Below are 20,288 nucleotides of genomic sequence, written 5' to 3' on the forward strand. Positions count from 1 at the left end.
CGGATTCATGCCAGGTGCACGATACCAGCGGGGCCACGGATGCCTGTAAGATGTACCAGGGCAAATGCTTATATCCCAAGTATGTCTCGATTGCCGCTCCTGTCCTATCGAACAAAACTGGTTCTGGAAGTAGGCTGACATTACGGCTCATAGTACTCTACATCTGATTGAGTGCTGTGGCAACAACGGCTATGGCATTGCTTGCCATTGATGATTCGGAGCGGGTTGGAGCAGGAGCGGATCCTAGGATTAAAGCATCGAACTCCTGTACCATAATGAGTTGTTTGAACTTTCGAATGCCAGGAAGTTCCTACCACGGAAAGAGGTGATACAATGTCAACGATGCTTAGAAGTTGCGCGCGGTGTGGCGAGGATACTCTTAGGTTCTTGCGGGCCGCAAGCTTTGCATAAGCATTATGGCAATCAACGGTAGATAAACACATAGAGAGTTTTTAGGATTCCGTATTGGACTAGAAGCCCCAACCATCAGTTTCTCAAACTACAAGTATGAGGTATCGACCCAGCTAGTGTAGTCGCTTCCGATAATGCTCCCAATCGTGAGCGGTGCACTAATCTTCGTAGCGAAGCTCGCCCTGTTGCCACTCGCACCGGATCCGGTGTTTCCATACTCTTGGAAGGTTACATGACCAGTGTTCGGTGTGCTACTGCTCCACACGGTCCAGCCGGCACTGTTGATAATGTTCGAAAGGCTGCATCGCTGGAAGCAGACACGGGCATACTCCCTCCACGGGCGGCCGAGATACACGCTTCCGGCCGCCACTGAGAAACCCGAGGCGGCCTGGACAGCGCTGTTGTCGATCACGTAGTAGCTCGGATCAGAGGACGAATCTCGCCCATTAGCAGTGATGTAATGGCCCCCTTCAGTAACGGCGATTACAGACTTGGTGATCCAGACCCGCGCGTGCTGCCCAAACACGAAGTCAACTGCGCCCTGTATGAGACAGTTGGCGTATACCTGGTTGCCAGTCTGTGCGAGGAGTGTGTCCTGGGAGCCGTAACTGATATCAAACCAAATCAGCCAGTGCTTCGAAGACGACGAAGAAAGCCGGACTTACAGTCCGACGCCGTAATAGCCTTGCGCAGTATTATAAGCAGATAGTGCCACGGCCTGCGACCCTTTGCCATAGGTATTTTTGATGTTGATATTGTACACTGCAACGTTCTTCGACAAGTTGATCAGCGCCGAGGTGTGCTGATCGTCCGGAGCACCACTAGCGAGACTAGAGCTCCACTGAAGATTCACAGCATTGTTACTGTAAGAGGCAGTGTTGGTGGTATAGCCATAGATGGTCAGCTTTCCAGCCAGAGAAGGAATTGTGACCTGCTCGGTGTAAGTGCCGCCATAGATGAAGATGCTATGCGCCGAAGTCGAGGTTGTTGAAATGGAGTTCACAGCATTCTGGATCTGATAAACAGTTAGCTGGTTGAGGCAAAAGAAAGCGGGTAAGTTGGGACAGACTTTGTTGTAGTTGCAGCCTGAACTGCACACCGTGATGCTTCCGGATGGGGGTGAAGTTCGCGATGCCGCTGCCACCAAACGCAACAACACGCCAAACACTGTGAAATGGGACAACATAGTGATTGGAAGACTGAACGAAGAACGAGAAAAGAAACTCGTTGAGGAGATTCTCGAGGGCTCAAGGTGGTTTTGGAACAAGATCTTGGAGCCATACTGATACCTTTATGCGACCTTTGTTTGGTACTTGACTTACACCTGGGCCTCGCCAATCGGTCTCGTTCCAGATCCAGAGTGCCGGTGCGAGTGAGAAACCCCACCAATCGTGCTTTTTAGCATAAAGCAGGGATCGGGCGGAGGCTATTCAAGTGCTGCAGTTCCAAGATAACCCCACCAATTACAGAGCCAGCAACGCTTCTGGGCCATTTTGATTTTGATGTTAGTTGCATTGAGACAATCGACTTGCCCCAATGTTGCATGCTTCAACGAGCCGTTTTCTACGTTCTGGACTCAGAGACTTTCAACCTCGGCGCTCGTGATGTTACATCGACTTGAGGGGAAGGGGCTTCGCCATCAATCCGATGGCGCTCTGCAAAGAGTCTATCCTCGATGCTCCATTGGAGGAATATCGACTTTGCTAGGACGACTTTGTTGCGGAGCTTCTCCTGGATATTGTCGTCGATAGTGTAAGTAACAATGCTCCTCTTGGTCCTGTGTATCTAAGCAGGATTCCTCGTCTCCAAGACGGCAGACGGAGAAACACAAGCGAGTCCAAGACTTGGCCTCTCACATCATCTTGCTATTTATGCACTTGCCTAGCCTTCTTCTGCTTGCCATCGCTACTCTCGAGGCGAGCCCGTAGTTGCCGCTGCAGTCATGGATCCACTGGCAAGCGAGCTCGTCAAAAGAGCCATACGCTGCACCTTTCCCGGCCCTGCCAACGCTTCATCGGCAAGCGAGCCCCCGAAGGTATGTTCACTGGTAGGACTTAGTCCATATCATGGTCACTCACTAATGAGAAGACCAGCGAAATCTACACCCATATTACAACATTCTTAGAACTAGGCTCGGTCGAGTACATAAACTGGAGAAGTAACACGGGTCTCTATTTCTCTCTAAGTTGCTACTCTCCTTTCTTTTCTTTAAGCTCCTGCAACACCTTGGGATACTCTGAGGCCGCATGTTCCTCACAGTCAAAGTTCAAGATCCACTCTTCTCGTTTCAGATGCAGACCCTCTGGGTTCTTCCATATGGCATCCCAGTCTGCCTTGTGCCAGCCATCCCTCGTTGACACACCAGTAGCTTGCACCTTGTGCACTCTCTCGTAACGAATCTTTTCATACACTCTGACAGCATCGGTGATATGCTCCTTGCCGGCCTTCTCGAGGCAGACCGCCATCGTGACACCGTCCTCCATTGACTGACTGGCTCCCTGGATCGAGGTAGGGAGGAACGGGTGAGCCGCATCGCCAATGAGCGCGATCCTCGCCTTGGGAGAGATAAAGGTCGGCAGCGGGTCTCGGTAGACGAGCTTGAAGTCAAAGAGACGATCTGGGGGTGTAGCCTTGACCACCTCTAGCACCACTGGGTCCCACCCTTCCAAGCACTTCAGGACATCTTCCTTATTGCCAGGGAACTGCCAGCTCTCCTCTATGTCGGCCTCGTCTTTGTGCGTGCACACCCAGCTCATCTCTTTGCCGTTTTTGACGGCTGCAGTGAGGAAGTGGATGTCTTGGCCCATCCACCCATTATGCGTATCGCCGTCGACCAGGTGCTTTGTCAAGTCGTTCTTAGCAAGCTCATCTGTCGCGAACCAAGCCCGGTAGACTGCGTACCCCGACGGCTGGGGTGGGTCCTCGAATCCCAGAACGATCTTGCGGCCGCGGGATCTCACTCCCTCACCAGCGAGGACGAGGTCTGCACGGTGTGTCTCGCCGTTCGCCTCGATCCCGGCACCCTCATCATCCTCGAAGTAGTTGGTCACATTCTGACCCAGCCGAATATCGATACCACGAGCAAGGGCGTGGCGGTACACGATCTGGTGCAGCTCGCCTCGGTGACAATTTACTCGCGGACCCCAAGCTGCGTGCTCCTCGGCGAAGGATTGCGTAGTGACGAAGCGGCCCTGCCAATCATGGTAGTGAAACTTGTCAGTTTGGTGCATGATCGGCTGGATCTCCTCCCAGACGCCAGGCCATTTCTGGAATATTCGAGAGGAATTCTGCCCGAAGCTGATGATATCTCCCAGTGGTTTGAGGTCGGCCACCTTCTCGAAAACGGTCACGGAATGGCCTTTGCGGTCGCATTCAATGGCAGCGGTCAAGCCACCGAAGCCGGCGCCGACGATGATGACTTTGATGCCAGTTGGTGGCTGATTGGGATAAGCGGTCATGATGAAGACGATGAAGGGAATGCTCAAACAGATAGTAACTAGCAGCACGAGACTAATGAGAGACTCTGCGACAGATCTCGGTACGGCGTATTGCTGCTGAAGCAGCCGAGGTGTGAACAACGAGCCTCGCGTCGAGGGAGGCTAGCTGAGTTACAATGCAGGGCCGGCTCTCCTGGCCATCGGATCATGCATGCCAGTTCTCGACGGCACTCCCTGATATCTGCAACATTCGGAATGAATGGAGCAACGATGCCGAATGCCGTGCCTTGGCGATGGCTGAGCGGCGTCAACTGCCGACAAGTCAGCTACCCCGCATAACCCCATATCACCCCGGAGGCCCTGATTGCTCGGATCTATTGATGCGCGCGCCATGCCTATCAAGTCGAAAACAATAGCACGGTAGTGTATGAGCAGGGTTACCCCACCTTTTGCTGTCGTCGCGAAGCGTGTCAGAGTAAGATTGCTGGCAACACGAGAGGCGCGGAGTCGGGTAAACGCACAGGCTATGGCCCCAAGGGTCCGGAAGGAAAAGGAGGGTGGTATTGCACATGGCGATCGCGTTAAGGGAGGGTTGCACAGGCCCCGTTTCTCCTATTAAACCAAGACTTGAACTTTCAAATTTCCATTTGCTCGTGGTTTTTCTGGCCCTTCCCAATCTCTTGGTACTGACAGCAGTTCAACTTTCCTTATCCCTGGTGACACGATGCCTTTTGGAATCCTGGAGTGCAAAAAGATGGAGGTCGTGCCTGGCACGGGTAAGACTTGATTTATACCAGCCGGGGATATACCGGAATGGAAGTCGTGAGCTAACCGTCCACGAAAACAGCCTTCATGAATGATCAAGATGATCTGCCACCGGAGTTTGCAGACGTCCCGAGGGACCTCCTCAAGCACGGCAAAGGACGGTATAAGGATGTCATCCTCGTGCCTCAGCCATCCGACAGCCCAAACGATCCCCTGAATGTGAGTAGTCGGCAAGTTTGACCCGTCAAGATGGAATTGGAGTAGATGCTGACAGTTATGAAGTGGCCTCAATGGTGCGTGACGGAATCTCTTTCCCGAGTTGCAGTTCCTAGACCGGCAAGACAAGAATCGCGCTGATGACGATGGAAAAATAGGCAGAAAGAAATGATCCTCCTCATCGTGGGCCTGTCGGCCGCCGTCGTCGGTGCTTACGGCCCCATGCTGTCTCCCGGCTTCGTCGAGGTTTCCCAGAACCTCGGCATCACCATCGAAACTCTCTCGCAGGCCACCGCCTGGCTGATCCTGTGCATCGGCCTGGGGCTGTTCCTCACCAACCCTCTCGCGAAGATCATCGGACGTCGGCCGGTGTACATCATCGCCATCATTATCATGTTTGCCACAAGCGTCTGGGGCGCCGCCGTCAAAGACTACAACTCCTTCCTTGCCAGCCGTATCCTGGCGGGTATCGGCATGGCGCCGTACGAGATCCTGGTTCAGTGCACCATTGGCGACTTGTACTTTGTGCACGAGCGAGCGACGCGTATCGCTGTCTGGAACTTGTTCCTACTGACGGGTATTGCTGGCGGAGCTCTGATCGCCGGGTACATCATCGAGCTTGATGGCTACCAGTGGACATTTGGAGTGTGCGCCATCTTCTTTGGTGTCCTGATGCTGGCTGTCATCTTCCTTGTCCCCGAGACGGCGTATCGACGAGATTCCGTGGTGGTAATCCCGGACACGCGCGAGAAGACCGAGGATGGCGGCGAGGGACACATGAAGTTGGCCCACGAGCACGATATCGAGCATCATACCATTCCAGTATCATATCAAGAGGAGACGGCTGCTACTGAGAAGAAACACACATATCTACAGTCTCTCAGGGTCTTCACAGGGCGATACAGTTATGCGCCCATGTGGAAGGTCTTTACGAGGCCAGTGGTGCTATTCTTCTACCCAGGAATCCTTTGGGCATTTCTCATCTATGGTCAGTCGTGGTAGTCTTAGATACAGATTAACATTACTGACCAATTCATAGGTACCACCATCACGTGGATCGTGGTCTTCTCTGTCGTGAACGGAGTCATTTTTGTCGCACCGCCATACAACTTCACCGTCAGCCAGACTGGTCTCATCAGTCTGTCGCCATTCATCATGACGGCACTGGCAGAGATTGTATCAGGCCCGCTAAACGATTATGTCTGTCTATATCTGACGCGCAAAAACAAAGGCATCTACGAGCCAGAGTTCCGACTGCCTCTGATGATCGTATCTGTGATCTTCGGTACCGTCGGCTTCTTTGGCTTTGGTGCAACAGTCCAGTTCCAGACCCACTGGATCGGCCCCGTACTGTGTTTCGGCTTTGCCAACGTGAGCTTGGTGTTTGCAGCCACTTGCGTGTTTGGGTACGTCGTGGACAGCTATCGGAAGCACAACGAGGAAGCGTTTGTCGCAATCAACGCGAGGAACCTTCTCACCTTTGGCTTGACCTACTTTGTCAATGACTGGCTGAAACAGCAGGGCCCGCTTGTTGTGTTTTGCATTCTTGGGGCGCTGTTCCTTTTCGTCTCCTTCTTGACTATCCCCCTCTGGTAAGCATCCTCTCGACTTTCTAAATGTCTTAGTTGCTGACGGCCTTAATCAGGATCTTTGGCAAGAAGCTTCGAAGCTTTACGGGCAGGAATAAGTGGCTCCAGGACTTTATGAATGACGATTCGTGAACAAGCGAATCGAGCGAGATGCAAACATCCACCCTTGGGTTAATGAAAGAGGGATAACTTGCAGCGACAAAAGGATTTAAAACAAGCTGTGACGTCTTTCGAACCCTGCATCGATGTTGTCTTGTTTGTTACTCGAGCATCATTCTCTCCAGCTAGGGTCTCCCACAGGTATCATGTCGATATGGACACCATACCATAAGAGAATACAAATTAGATGGCCCATTTGACTAACAAAATCACCCAAAAAGCGGTCATCATACTGTAAGCGGAATATGGGCTAGTAATGCATTGTCATGTCGTATCACGCATTAAAATGTGAGTGTCTAGGGGGGGTCCAAACGAGTCAATCATGAGACAGTCTCGTTTTCGGGATACTCAGCTGGATAAAAGCCATGGTAGCGTAGGTCGAGAGAGAACCGTCCAGTGGGATTGTTCTGCTTTTCCTTGGATCTTCTCGATGAGGCCAGCCCTAGCCAGCCACAAGACGGTGTTTCCGTTCCATTGACCTTGTGGATAACCTTTTCGGAGTTTGAGGTGAGATACCTAGGTGTGCTCGATGTCGAGGTAGATGAGCTCTTTTGCCCTTTAATTGCTAGCAGAAGCTGCCCGATGTCGGGTACCTCTCGTGACCTCGAGTCCACCCTAGTGAAATACGTCAAAACTCACAAAGGAGAAGCGGTTACTGTGTTAGGAGAATCTTTTGCAAGCCACACGCATTTAGAACCCCACACGGCGCTTCCTATGCCGGAGATATATCCCCGAAATTGCCCAGGGCGAGGGGAAAGAACACGTTGATTCCGCCTCTCTTTTGAAGGATAGTCTTATGAATGTAGCTTTTCACTAGTCAGATATGAACAGAGCCAGTGTGTTTATCCTTAACCGCGTCTAGACATGATCTCCTTGCTGCCTTCTTTTGTCTCCATTCGAATCCCACCTACTGGATATTCTTGCGCACTGTCTGGGAAAAGAACTCGGGAGCCACGCGGTTGCAGCCAATCCCAGAGCACTTCTGGCCAAGGATGTTGGCACACTGGAACACCTCGTACTGAATTTTTGTGTTCCAGTAAGGCAGTCCTAGCGTCGCGTTGATGCCAGTGATGTTGACATTCTCAAACTTGATACCAGGGCAAGGATGTAGGGCCGAGCAGTAGATTGACGCGCCAATGTTGTATCGGGAGGTGCCCGTGTAGTTGACCCAACGAACGTCCTCGATGGCCAGCTTGGACGTGTTGCACCCGTGACCTCCCTCACCTGCATAGATACACTGGCTGATCTGGATGGGCAGGGCTACATTCTTGAACCGGTAGTTCTGGAAGGTCACATTCTTGACACGTCCGCCGCCACCACCGCCCCCGTCTCCATTGGTGGTCTTGTTGAGATAGTCGCCTTGCCAAGTCTTGATGTAGGCACAGCCCGATGTGCTGATGCATGTGATGTTATCAAAGACGATGTTACTGACGTAGTCGGGCATGTCTGGGTACTGGCCGATGGAGCCGATTGTCGTGCCCGCCCCATTAATGCAGGTGACGTTCTTGATCAACATGTTGGTGGTGTTCCCCTTGACGGCAATGCAGTCATCATCGGTGTGGACGGTGGCGTTGTGGATGAGCAAGTTCTCGCTATTCCAGGAATCGAACCCGTCCGTGTTGGTGGTGCTGTTGCCATCGGTGCTCGTGGCGTTGGAGTAGTAGTTCACAATGGAGACATTCTTGCTTTGCCATACAAAGCTCGCCCAGAAGATGGGTTGGACACTGGACGCGAGTCAGTCAAACTAACGCAAGGCATAAGGCATGAGAAGTTTCTCCCACATCCTCAGATGGTCCATCCAGACATTCGTGGAATTGAACACAGTTATCTGAATCGGACGTCCCGGCATGTTCCCTTTGCCTCTGTTGAATGTATACCAAGCCTGGCCTGAGCCGTCAATATGCCCTCCATCCACGCCCTTGAATGTGACATTGGTGCCGCCAAAGAGCCATGCCGTCGTATGGTTCTGATAGATGACAGGGTAGGACTTGAGGCGCCAATAGGCAATATCGGTAGAGTATTTGAGGGTGCCGTGCAGCTCGACGTCACAGTTGACCAGATTCGTCGTGTTCATTACGCTACCGATGTTGAAAGTGTTCTTGGTAAACACCACTGTGCCATCTTTGCCGCATCGCTTGAAAGCATCGAGAATGGATGGCACGTCATCCACAGGCTTCCCACCGTGATCCAGCGATTCTGGATATAGCTCGCATCGATTGCCCTTCTGACGCACAGAGCCAGCCACAAGAGTGGCGAGCAAGAGCACAGGTGAACAACGCATTGCCAGTTCCTTCGCACCACGGGCAGACCGTCCGTCAATTACAGTGTGACTATCAAGAAAGATTTAACCCAGCATCTTGTGGTCCGGGAGTTGATTTTGTACTCGTCGTCTGGGCTCTCTCTTCCGCCCAGAAATAGGCATAGCTCCACCGATCGTCATGGCGTGCCGCTGCTTACCACACGTTCCTACACGTTCTCTGAGATCGGATGGTTTCCTGATGAGGCACAGGTGCCGACTATTAATAGGACACAATTAAGGAAGGATCCGCACTGCTTGAGAGACTAGTTGCGGGGTGTCACGTTGCACTTAGTGTAATCCCGGTTCGTCGGCTGGGCAAGCATGGAGCGATGATCAACGGGGCGTAGGAGGACATTCCTGATCTAAAAGCCTTTCTGCGACAACACGGAGGATAATTAACACAGATCTGGCAGGAGTAAGTACGCTCGCAAACCATTTGATACGACTATCAAACCAAGTGGTTGGAAGATAAGTAGCAGAACTTAGAGATTAGGCTACAACAATATGACAGAGGAATGATAACTGCGACCAATCTTGGAACGTGTGCCACTACAAAAATGGATATCATAAGGTCTCAGTGAGTTGCAAGCCTCGGAAGGTGGCCCCAGAGCAGCATTTGGACCTTTGTCTTGAAGTCAGGCAACAATGACAGGGAAACAAAGGCGTAATTGCTGAGTTTTCTTTCACGACAACAAGCCTTAGATGTATCTCTTTCAAGAACGAGCAATAGCGGTTCCAGATGCACTTACGTGGGGTCCACGATTACCGCCATAACTTCCGTCCCAGTCTTTTCCCTCTCAAGGAAAATAAGATATGCTAGGGGTGAATCGTTACAAAAAGTATTGCGCTATCAAAGAGTCCAGTTCCATGTACTTTCAGGTTGGCATCGTGTATGCGCCATTGACAATGAGAAACGCCCCCAATCAATCCTTCGGCCTCCGAGATCCATCCACTCGGGTAATGCCAACACAAAGGGGACAACAAATGCAATCTATGTTCCACCAACTCGTTCCTCTAAGCGTTCCGCCGCGCGTGGCGTTCAACCTCGCGCTGGAATGCCGAAATCGGCTCAAGTACCATACAGCGTAGCGCATGGTGGTCAAGCATATCTCGTCCAATGCCACCTGAGACGGTCAATGCAGGAATTGGACCCTCGGCATTATTGAATACGGTGTCCAAGGCGGACTGGACCCCCAGGATTACGCTCATCCCGATCGGCTGCTCACCGAGGAGCGTGATGCACCCAGGTCCTCCCGGCGCTCGGAGGAATTGTAGAACTAGGCGGTTGTCTTTGTTCTCGGACCAGATCTCAAAAATCTCCACCTTTGGCATAAACTCGAGGGCTATCAACATCTTCACGGCCAGGTCCACAACGGAACTCAAATGGCCCGGGTGGTTGGCGAACGTGTCTGATGTCAGAGCGATGTGCTTCAGCTCCGGCCATACAAACATGCACCGGTTTGAGACTTGCGAGATGGTCTGGTGAAGAAATCCAGACTGCAACTTCGGGATGGTGTAGTCGGCGAGGAACCCCTCTGCGGAGACGATGTGTGAGAGCGCGATCTTTTGGAGATCCAAGCAACGGAGGCTGTCGCAGATCGCTTCGGTATTGGGGAAGTCAAGGCAGATCGCTCGTCCACGATGGCCCAACCGTAGATCTGAGTCTTGGAAAACTATCAAGGCGGTAAGGCTCTTCGGGAGCGGAGATCCTCGCTCTGTTCGGCCCAGGTTCGGCGCAGGGAAAATCTCTCCACGACGACGATGACCGCACAGAAAGTCGACATAGTCTGTACCAAAAATCCCATGGTTATGCCCTCCAAAACCGTCGGGAAATTGCTCGTGGGAGAATGCAGTGAGGCAGGTAAAACTCTCATCAAGGAGCTTGGACAGAACATTGGGGGCCACAGATCGATAAAACTGGCGCCGCAACACCAATTGTGACACGACCGGCAGCTCGGGGAATCGCCTCTCGCTGTGGAAAGAGAAGTCCGAAAAGTCTAGGTTGAGCGGCCTCTCTCCCGTGATTCGGGCAATTGCTCCAATGGATTCACCAAGCACGGGGACTCGGTTCCAGCCACGGCAGTCATGATCATCAACAGGCTCTTTGAGCCCGAACGTCTTGCGGCTATGTCGATGCGTTCGAAGGAACTTGGCCGGGCTGACTACGAAGTCCATCAGGGCCGGATCTCTCGACTGCAATGGGTAGTCTGGGCATAGGCGGAAGTCGCGAAAGGTGTGCTTGCAGTCGCTTGGCGAGAATACGGCGATATCAAGAGTGATGCCTTCCTCAAGGATGCCCCTATAGAGACCCGGTCTTGGCCGTCTCCAGGCTGCCATGACCGAAAGAAGATTCCACAGAGTGTCGGTCAGGTATATCTCGTTGAGCTTCTTAGTCTCGGCTGATTCCGGCACCTCGGACTCTCCGCAATCATACTCGGCAAGTTTGACTTTCAGCCAGATGTGCTTTACTGCCTTCCGGCGCACCGGGTGCTTCGTGATGATTTCGTTCATGTCGTGGACTCGGTCATTGTCAACAACGATCGCTGAGAAAATCAGGGGCTCAAAGTAGCGCTGCCATTGTTGATCAACGGCGGCATAACCGGCGCGCACAGATGGCCGGGACGGATCATAGGTACAGTTCTCTGCCACAATAACCCAGATCATGTGGCGGATCTCATTTGGAAGTCTAGACCAGTACTCCATGGTTTCGTCCTTTTTGCTCCACCTGGTGGTTGAGCTGAGTGTTGGGTAGGATTTCCGAGCTCGTGATCGAAATTCAAGTGAGGTTCGTCCTCCTTGAACACGAATGCCGGAGAGGTGTTGAACTCGGGATATGAATTCGTTGTCGAAGGCTTTGAGTTTGTCTTGGAGTCTGTAGTGGAAAGAGGTGTGTATGGGAGTGTGCACCTTTCTTGATGAGTGTTGCAGAGAAAGGAGAACTCGGAGAGCAGGTCGTGTTGGGTCGTATATATACTAGAAATCTTTTGACCACTTGTATTCACTATTTAGTGCCTGGTTCGGCATCAAAGACATTGTTCCTCGTCATGAAAGCAGCCAAGCTGTTCCTTCCCGATGAGTGCAACAAATGTCCAAGATCCATTGTCCGAGTTTATATTCACTCCGGATTTACAACGATAGCACCAAGCGGTCTTATTTTACCAACCCATCTGGGACATCAGCCACTGCTGCTCTTCTTGACCTGATGAGGCTTCCGACAGATTCAATCTTCTGAAGTTAATCCTGCCGACAAAAGGAGATAAAGCCTAGGCAGAGACCCTGGTGCCATGGTTTACGCATTTGTACAACTATTGGGCCTTCACCTAAGTTGCCAACCTTTTCCCCGTATATATGTGTTGATCCTGGCTTCGAGGTGTTAACCAATGGTGAACGCTATCAAGTCTTTGTCTCAAAGGCAAAGTAAATTGCGTTGGACTTACCGCATGTCTTGTTCAACATCATCAAACTCGGCAAACATGAATATTGTGGCCATTAAAGCCGAGAGGTTATGATTCTTCGACAAAGAAGTTGTTCGTCCACTAGTATGAAATAATTTGCCAACAGGGCGCATATTCCCAAAGACAAAGGGAAGAGTACGATTCAATGAGGGGATCGGATTTCTGAACCCCAAACAGAGGAATTGTCTTGGGAAATGATAGGGAGTCCAAGTCCTTAATTTTATCGTGGGTGATAATATGAAGACCTGAGAACACGGCCATTGAAGTGTGCTGTTTACGTAACAGATAATCTTGCCTATCAAAGACTTAGGGATGGCGCTCGCAGACAAGCATACTATTCACAACTCATGGATGGCCGACAGTCATTCTGTAGATCTGTCGATTCAATTGCTTTCTGAGCCTGAGAAGAGACGCGATGCTTCCGCCGTGAGTCGTTTGAGAGCACTTCTTGCGGCAAGTTTTACTCCACGAAGGGCCGCGTACTAACCCCATATGGACGTACATTGTGTACGTCACAATGTACGTCCATATGGGGTTAGCTAAAATTTAAAGTGATTTGCTGAGACGTGCCAAGGCGTTCTCTCAAACAGGTGAAAGGAGCACAAGTTCTCTGATCAACTTGTCTATGTGAAAAGGCAAGGTGCTACTCGGGTTAGCCTTCTCTTGCCCGAGGAACAATACTTGTGAGCAACAGTATTAGCCAAGTGGACTCAGAAGGAGCTGTGTCACTAATCGGTAGAGGCCGATAAGACAAAGTCTTGTTGGGGTGAATGCGAGGATCCTGTGCAAATCCAAGTTGACTACCGAGTGAAAACAACTCGAAATGCACAATCAAATCTCAATCAAGTGGCCCCTTGTTCAGCAATCCAAGACTTTCACCTCAGCACGATTTCAGTTTCTTTTGACTTTTGATATCAGGATCCAAAAGCAAATCAGATGAATTTGCCTAGTCCAAACTTTGCCCGACAGTCGACCCCTTTCCACACAAACACCCATCCATATAAACGCTTCTCTCCACTCTCCTCCCGAATCTGCTTTCTCTCCTCTCCCACATCACATCGCATCCCGTCTTCCTTCGGCGTCATCATCAAGCATCGCCTTCGTGGTATCGCTCACTTCTACATTACCTCAATCCTCAATCCTCAATCTTCAATCATCAGCCACATCGCCCTCACCATCAGCAGCATGGCATCTCCCGCTCCCAAGATGAAGGGTGCCCTCACCGAGCGTGACCTCGAGATCATGGCCAAGGCCTGGCACTGCATGAAGGCTGAGCCTGAGGTAAGTCTTCCCATCACCATCGACTTTCATCCCCCAAAGCATCATTTTACGCCTTGCTCCTCTCCATGCGAATGCCATTTCATCCATCCAACACGCCTTCAAAGTATCTTCACAATGCTCAAAAGCTTTCCCATACGTCACCCGCTCTTCTCACTAACTTTCTCTTCCTCCCACACAGGTCGACTTTGCCAAACTCGCCGAGCTCACCGGCATGACCAACCCGCGCAGCGCCGGCAACGCCTGGCGCAACATCAAGACCAAACTCTTCGCCGACCTCCCGCCCGCCGAGCCCGCCACCCCGGGACCCGGCCGAAAGCGCAAGACCCCTGCCAAGAGCAGGGCCAAGGCCACTCCCAAGGCCGCTGCCGCCCCCGCCAGCGACGACGAAGACAACAAGCTCATCGCCACTGCCGACTCCGACGTCGACGAGCTCGAGGCTCAGAGCCCGACCAAGAAGCGCAAGAGCCCCGCCAAGAAGGCCGGCAAGAAGGCCCCTCTGTCTGCCGCCAAGGTCGAGGACGACTCTGATGAGGACGGGGAGATCAAGACGGAGCCTATCAAGGCTGAGGAACAGGAGGAGTACATCGAGGAGGACGTCGGCGAGATCTGAATATGCTGAGGCATTTTGCTTTTTCTTTCCTTTTAATTATTTTATTTCCCCTCAGCTACGTACCAACAATCTGTTGGGTCATCATCGGAATACTCAGGGACACAGGTTTTGCTTGACTGTTGCATCAATGAGAAGTGATGTCACCGCAAGTGCGTGTATCACCATGCGTCTTTACATGGAAGGAGGAATAGCATTTTACAGGTGCACATAGGCACAGACGACAGGGCTCTCTCGCAGGATTACATGGATTCATTGAAATGACAAACGAATTGCACAAGTAAAATTCCGCAATTAGTCCGCAATCCCTGGTAGTGACATGAGTTGATGAATTAGCCTGGACTGTTTTGTAGCGAACGAATTACATCTAAAAATCGGCATCTTTCATCATACCCTTCCCCTCGTTGTGCAGAGATACGCACTGCCTCAACACGACCCAGCATCCACTCATCATCCAATCTCGACCCAAAGCACCCAGCCAACCAGGTCCTTTATTTCTTAGCCAGCATAAAGATCTCGCCCTCGGCGCTGTTGTCGCTCGTCACCATCAGGCGCGTGCCCGCGGGGTCCCACCCCAGGCCCGCGAGGCGGAAGCAGTTGCTCTGCTGCAGGCCCATGGACTGGCACGAGCCCGGGTTGGCGGCGCCCCAGATGGTCTTGAAGCCCGTCTGGCTGTCGGCCTTGGCGACGGGCTCGTAGAGGCCCTCGGCGGTCTTGGTGAAGGGGATCTCGATGACGCTGTAGCCGGAGGCGGGCTGGCGGTCCCAGGACCCGTGCAGGGTGACGTACATGTTGGCGCCGTCCTTGTCGAAGGCGTTGGTGATGGGCGCCGTGTGGGCGGGCAGGGTCAGGCGCGGCGGGACCGACTTGCCGACGCAGCTGGCGTCGTTGAAGGTCGCGTTGGGCGTCACGACGAACTGGTCGCCCGTCTTGAACTGGGCGTCGCGGATGAGGTTGGCGCCCCAGACGGTGAAGCAGGTCGGGTAGCCGTACCAGTTGTTGTTGGGCTTGGTCGGGTCGCCGACTAGAGGTTTTGCCGGATCAGCAAGATGGGCATGCTTTGGAGAGGGAAGGCAGTGGGGAATGGCTTACGGTAGTTCAGTTCCTCGCCGGGGTTGTCGATGTGAATGTCGGTGGACTGGCCGTTGACAGTGCGACGGAAGTCCTTGAAGAGCGAAGCATGGTTAGCATCTCACTCATCAAACAACGCCACTTCGTATCAGCCGAAAGGTACTCACATCGCCGCTGTTCTCCACACCCCAAGCATGTCCAGCCGGGTCGATTGTAATGCCAACCTCGTTACGCAGTCCGTAGCCCATCTGGTAGCCATCGGTGTTGTAGCTGTATCCACCCGCAGGCACCTTGCTCATGTCGAACGCCTTTATGCAGGCGCGCCCCGTGGCTGGGCTCCCGGACTGATAGTCCCAGTTGTTGTTGCTGCCGACGGCAACGAGCACGATGTTGGGCGCCTGCGGCACGACGACCATTGTGCGGGTTGAGTGGATGCCCTGGCCGATGCCGCGGATGACGACCTTTTGGTTGCTGACCTTGCGCGTCGCGGCGTCGTAGTCCCACGCCCAGGCCGTGGTCTGGGAGCTGGCGTAGAGCGTCTTGCCGTCGGGCGTCAGGGACAGGCCGTGGTTGAGGCCGACGTTGGTGACGATCTGGGTGCTGCTGTTGACGCAGCCGTCGGCGCCGAACGTGTGCACGCTGACGCCCCTGGTGGCCTGCAGGACGAGCATGTTGCCGAGCGGGTCCCAGATGACGGTCCGGGGCTGCCGCAGGCCGCCGAGCAGCTTGGTCATCTTCCAGCCGCTGTCGACCCTGTTCTGATACCGGGTGGCCGTGACGCCGGTGCAGCTCGTGGGGAAGGGGAGCGGGTCGACTGCTTGCGCTGCGCGGGAGTTGTGGGTTAGCGGTGACTCCCTTGCGGCAGGCCAATACGTCTCGATAGAGCTTACCAGAGCTGCTCAGAGCAGCCACCGCTGCAACAAGCTGAGACCAACGCATCTTTGTTTTGTGGAACGCTGTCACGGGTGTAAAGGGAAGTAGTCGAGCGGAACGAAGCTGTACCCACAGAATCAGACTACGCCTGAAGGTCCAGGATCCAGGAAACGAGGATCTCCAGGTCTGCCGAGACCCGCCAGATGCGGTAGATGCAAATACTATATACATCACCCCTTCTCCCCGTGCACGCTCCCTGGACAGCTACTCTCTGGCGGATCGAGCCAAGCCGCATTAACCGATGTAGCATTTTCACAGGCGACTCGTCGTCATGATGCCGACCGATTATTACCCAGGGGGGGCAATTGGACGATTGATGAAGATGTAGTAGCAGCTGTGTTAATCAAGGCGTGGAAGGATCCTCGGAAGACAAAACAAACGACTGTCCAGGTCAGGTTATTGGGGCGAGCAATATGGGGAACGTGACGCCAAGTCGGATCAACTATATCGGCATTGGCACAATTGGCATCTGTCAGAGCAAGGGTTATGGGTGAGGTCGTCGAATCAGAAGTTCGAGAGCTGTCGGCACAAGGAAATAAGCTCTCCTATACGGGGCTGCCAATGATGATACTGCGGAGGGTGGTGTGTGGGAAGGGTATTTGGGCGGAGCGAGGAGAGGGATCGGCGTAGATTAAATGCCAATTAGGCGGAAGGTGAGCTAATATCCGGGGAGCAGGCGACGACACTGCTTGAACGTTCGAAGGAACGGACGGCACCAGCGTGGGAGGCTCCCGGCTAATTGAGCCAGAAATGTCCATGTCGAGATGGCAGATGCAAACTCATCTGACCCCCCGTGTGATTGGACACACTCGAACCCGGTCCGGGATCTGGACATCACCACTATCATCGCCTTTGAAACGATAACCGGCTTGCATCGCCGTACATCACGAGCATGTGACTTCTTCGGGCTATTGTGACATCGTGATTCATTTAAGTTGGTGGACGAATACAGTCCAATGATCCCTTGACCTCAGGGTTCTTCAAAGACTCTAGTCTCTCACCTTCGTGTCATCCGTTCTGCCAGGTCCTCTCGAGCCTCAGCAATCATCTTGTCCAGGTCAACGTTCCAAACATACGCCTGCCTATCGATAATGTCCTGTCTTATAACATCGTAGTCCCTCCCAAGCTCCGAGCTTCGCCACTCATAGATGTTTGCCGCCCTCCGACTACTTTGGGGCAGCCACTGATCGCGCTCCCTTCTGTTGGCATCGAATGACTGGAAGGCGACCTCTAGATCGCTAGCACTCTGAACACTATCATCATCCAGGATAGACGCCAGAGTGGCGCAGTCCTCGAGACAGAATCCGGCGCCGGCACCGTGGTGCGGAGTACTGGCATGAGCCGCATCTCCCACAAGACAGATGCGGCCTTTGCAGAATGACGAGACTGGGTTGTCTGCGAGATCAAACAGTCCCCACTACCGCGAGTTATCAATATCTACCTTGCAAATCTTATCTCTTTCGGGGACCTGGTCAACTCACTTTGTCGAAATCGCCCTTGATCTTGTCTATCAGGTTAAGGACGTTCGGACCGAACCCCTTGAAATCCTCCAAGGCCTGCTCCTTTGTTGCGGGCTGCACCAGGCTTCCACGGTTAGGCCATTCATTGGGGTCTGAGACAAAGGCAACAAGATTCATTGTCGCGCCCCGATTGACAAGGAATGTTAGAACATGACGGTCTGGTCCCATCTGTAAGGTGCGCGTTAGGATACACATGAAAACCTTAGCTGGAGTGCTGGCATCACCTACCCAAAGCTGCGCATTCTCTGCCTTCTCCGCCCCAAGCGCCTCGATGGCATCCTCCATCGGTATCAGCCCCCGATAGGCATACTTGTGACTGTACTTGCACCGGGCCTGCGGGCTGTCCTTGCCGACAGCAACCTCTCGCGTGCGCGACTTGATCCCGTCACAGCCCAGCACTGCGTCCGCCTCCGCGGTCGACCCGTCGTAGAACCTCATCAACATCTTGCCCGTCGGCCCTTGCGTATCATCGACAATGGTATCGAGGCGCTTATTGAAGTGTGCGATATCGCCTGGCAGCAGCTTCACCATCTCCTCCAGGAACCTGGCGCGGTGCACCCCGCCTCCCTCATTTGGCCCACGCCCGTCCACCGTGAATAGGGGCTTCAACTCCGGTGCTGGGACGGTGGAGGTACCGTCCAGAAAGTCAAACCATACCCTATCCTTGGATGGCCACTTGTTGCGCGTGGCGATCTTGTTGAAGCCGTCGACGAGGCGGGGGTCGCATATCTCCATCGCCCGCACGCCGTTTGGGTGCAGACCGACGCCGGCGCCGATCTCGCCGAAACCGGCCGACTGCTCATAGATGGTGCACTGGATGTTTCGCCTCTGGAGAGCGATGGCCAGCGTCACGCCCGTGATACCTCCGCCGATGATGGCGAGGTGGAAGGGCTTCTTTTGCGGGGTAGCCATGACGTCTGGTCAGGTGCAGGTGTCGGCGAAGCAGTCTCAGGGCCTGAGTGTATCGTGGATAAGATGACCTCGAATATTAAGTGTGTTTAGTATAAGAGTAGAACTATGACATCGATTTCGTCGCTTAGAAACACAGTAAACAACCACTGCAATGCAGTCACACAGAAACCAGAGCTCAACGCCAGTCTCGGTGCTGGTGCCGAACCGGACGTCGCTTGCATTTATCCGAGACTACCACAAGATAGATCGTTGATGCTGACATGCATTTGTCTGTATTCAGTGATAGCTCGGTCCCTTTGTCTTCCAACGTGGCAATGATAATCCACACCTGCGCCGCTCTACCCCGAACCCCGGGTTTTCTAGCATGGCCCTTTTCCGCATCCCGGAGCTTCACCCCGCTCTTTTGAGCCAGTACCAACCGCCGGCAGTGAAGATACTCGCGATCAAGAATAGTCTCCAGAATGCCCTCTCAATCCAAACCTTCGCCGCCTGCTGCTCCCGTGCCTTCCACCCGCCGGTCGCCGCGTTAGCATGGGGGAACTCCTCGTAAGGCACGTCCTTGCCCAGGAACTGGCAGAGTGGCTTCCAGCCGTCCTTGATGTCCCACTCGAGGAGCCGCTCCTTGGGCACAAGACCGCGGATCATGTTACAATGCTCTGGAATATTGCATATTATCAGTAAAACCCAGACAATGACATCACGACTGTCGAAATTGACACTGAACGTACCGCGATACACCCACTTGCCATTCCTCTTGATCGCGCCCGCCATGTCCCCGTCCGGCGCCCGGAAGAACAGCGGCCACATGTACCGCTCGTAGACGTGCCACGCCCAGAAGCACTCGCGGTCGACCCAGCTGGCCAGGTACCACGCCCAGCTCGAGTTGGCCCGCACGAGCGTCCGCACGACGCTTGCGTGCCACGCGTCCTCGTCGCCGCGCATGTTGAGCACCACCTTGGCGTCCGGGTACGCGGCGACCATCTCGGCGGCGAAGACGCTGGCCGCGGCGTCGGTGACGGCGACCGAGTGGCCCAGCAGCGCGTCAAAGTCGGCCGCCGTGAGGCCGCCGGACTCGCCGTCCTCGACGCCGAACCACTTGCGCCGCGCGAGCGCGCACCACCCCGGGGAGTGCACCTGCTCGTCGAAGACGATGTCCCAGCCGTGGTAGGTGTGATCGTAGCCCAGGATCAGCAGCGCCTGCTGCAGGGACTCGGTCCCGCTGCGCGGCGGGCCGACGCAGATGACCTCCATCGGCCGGGTGCGCTTGCGCGGCGGCGGCGGGCTGCGCAGGGCGTAGACGTGGTTCTCGAGGAAGCACCACCACCAGCTGTTGAGGCTGGGCGCGAGGAAGGACATGGTTGTTTTGCAATTTCTCTCGGTGTATTTCGAAGTGTTTTCGTCGTTTCACTTGGCGTACGATGTGATGATGTGATGTCTTTAGTCTCTGAGCGTGTCAAGGCTGGACATTGCAGCTCGGCCGGCGCATCGGTATAAATGGAGATTCTTAACAGCACACACTCCGTGGTCGCTTAGGGTGCGGTTGATTGAGCCTGTCCAGGTCAGGCCGTGTATAGAGTAGGTTGTTGCCCAACCGGCTATTTGAGACGGGGAATGCGGAAACAGCTCACCATGC

General features: G+C 53.6%; 8 protein-coding genes across 8 annotated transcripts; 2 read left to right on the forward strand and 6 right to left on the reverse strand.

The window, feature by feature from the left end:
• Positions 1-499: 499 nt before the first annotated feature.
• E0L32_005971 (uncharacterized protein) lies at positions 500-1,597 on the reverse strand (the record flags this gene model as incomplete). Its single annotated transcript, XM_031140551.1, has 3 exons — positions 500-1,019; positions 1,077-1,426; positions 1,481-1,597. The coding sequence occupies 3 exons, from the start codon at positions 1,595-1,597 to the stop codon at positions 500-502; spliced, it is 987 nt and encodes a 328-aa protein (XP_030995211.1).
• Positions 1,598-2,600: 1,003 nt separating this feature from the next.
• Positions 2,601-3,869, reverse strand: E0L32_005972 (uncharacterized protein; the record flags this gene model as incomplete). The annotated part of the gene is made up of 1 exon (XM_031140552.1): positions 2,601-3,869. One exon carries the CDS (start codon positions 3,867-3,869, stop codon positions 2,601-2,603), a length of 1,269 nt encoding a protein of 422 aa, XP_030995212.1.
• Positions 3,870-4,700: 831 nt separating this feature from the next.
• E0L32_005973 (uncharacterized protein) lies at positions 4,701-6,550 on the forward strand (the record flags this gene model as incomplete). The annotated part of the gene is made up of 5 exons (XM_031140553.1): positions 4,701-4,832; positions 4,896-4,906; positions 4,988-5,817; positions 5,869-6,421; positions 6,475-6,550. The coding sequence occupies 5 exons, from the start codon at positions 4,701-4,703 to the stop codon at positions 6,548-6,550; spliced, it is 1,602 nt and encodes a 533-aa protein (XP_030995213.1).
• Positions 6,551-7,484: 934 nt separating this feature from the next.
• E0L32_005974 (uncharacterized protein) lies at positions 7,485-8,858 on the reverse strand (the record flags this gene model as incomplete). Its single annotated transcript, XM_031140554.1, has 2 exons — positions 7,485-8,301; positions 8,359-8,858. 2 exons carry the CDS (start codon positions 8,856-8,858, stop codon positions 7,485-7,487), a joined length of 1,317 nt encoding a protein of 438 aa, XP_030995214.1.
• A 1,032-nt stretch (positions 8,859-9,890) lies between these two features.
• E0L32_005975 (uncharacterized protein) lies at positions 9,891-11,579 on the reverse strand (the record flags this gene model as incomplete). The annotated part of the gene is made up of 1 exon (XM_031140555.1): positions 9,891-11,579. One exon carries the CDS (start codon positions 11,577-11,579, stop codon positions 9,891-9,893), a length of 1,689 nt encoding a protein of 562 aa, XP_030995215.1.
• A 1,937-nt stretch (positions 11,580-13,516) lies between these two features.
• E0L32_005976 (uncharacterized protein) lies at positions 13,517-14,222 on the forward strand (the record flags this gene model as incomplete). Its single annotated transcript, XM_031140557.1, has 2 exons — positions 13,517-13,612; positions 13,791-14,222. The coding sequence occupies 2 exons, from the start codon at positions 13,517-13,519 to the stop codon at positions 14,220-14,222; spliced, it is 528 nt and encodes a 175-aa protein (XP_030995216.1).
• A 488-nt stretch (positions 14,223-14,710) lies between these two features.
• On the reverse strand, positions 14,711-18,655 carry E0L32_005977 (uncharacterized protein; the record flags this gene model as incomplete). Its single annotated transcript, XM_031140558.1, has 8 exons — positions 14,711-15,243; positions 15,312-15,384; positions 15,458-16,113; positions 16,181-16,286; positions 16,775-16,958; positions 17,225-17,640; positions 17,705-17,911; positions 17,972-18,655. 8 exons carry the CDS (start codon positions 18,653-18,655, stop codon positions 14,711-14,713), a joined length of 2,859 nt encoding a protein of 952 aa, XP_030995217.1.
• A 390-nt stretch (positions 18,656-19,045) lies between these two features.
• On the reverse strand, positions 19,046-20,011 carry E0L32_005978 (uncharacterized protein; the record flags this gene model as incomplete). The annotated part of the gene is made up of 1 exon (XM_031140559.1): positions 19,046-20,011. The coding sequence occupies one exon, from the start codon at positions 20,009-20,011 to the stop codon at positions 19,046-19,048; it is 966 nt and encodes a 321-aa protein (XP_030995218.1).
• Positions 20,012-20,288: the final 277 nt, after the last annotated feature.

This window comes from Thyridium curvatum, assembly GCF_004353045.1.
Source record: "Thyridium curvatum strain D216 chromosome Unknown NODE_33_length_396248_cov_80.180210, whole genome shotgun sequence".
NCBI lineage: Eukaryota > Fungi > Ascomycota > Sordariomycetes > Thyridiales > Thyridiaceae > Thyridium > Thyridium curvatum.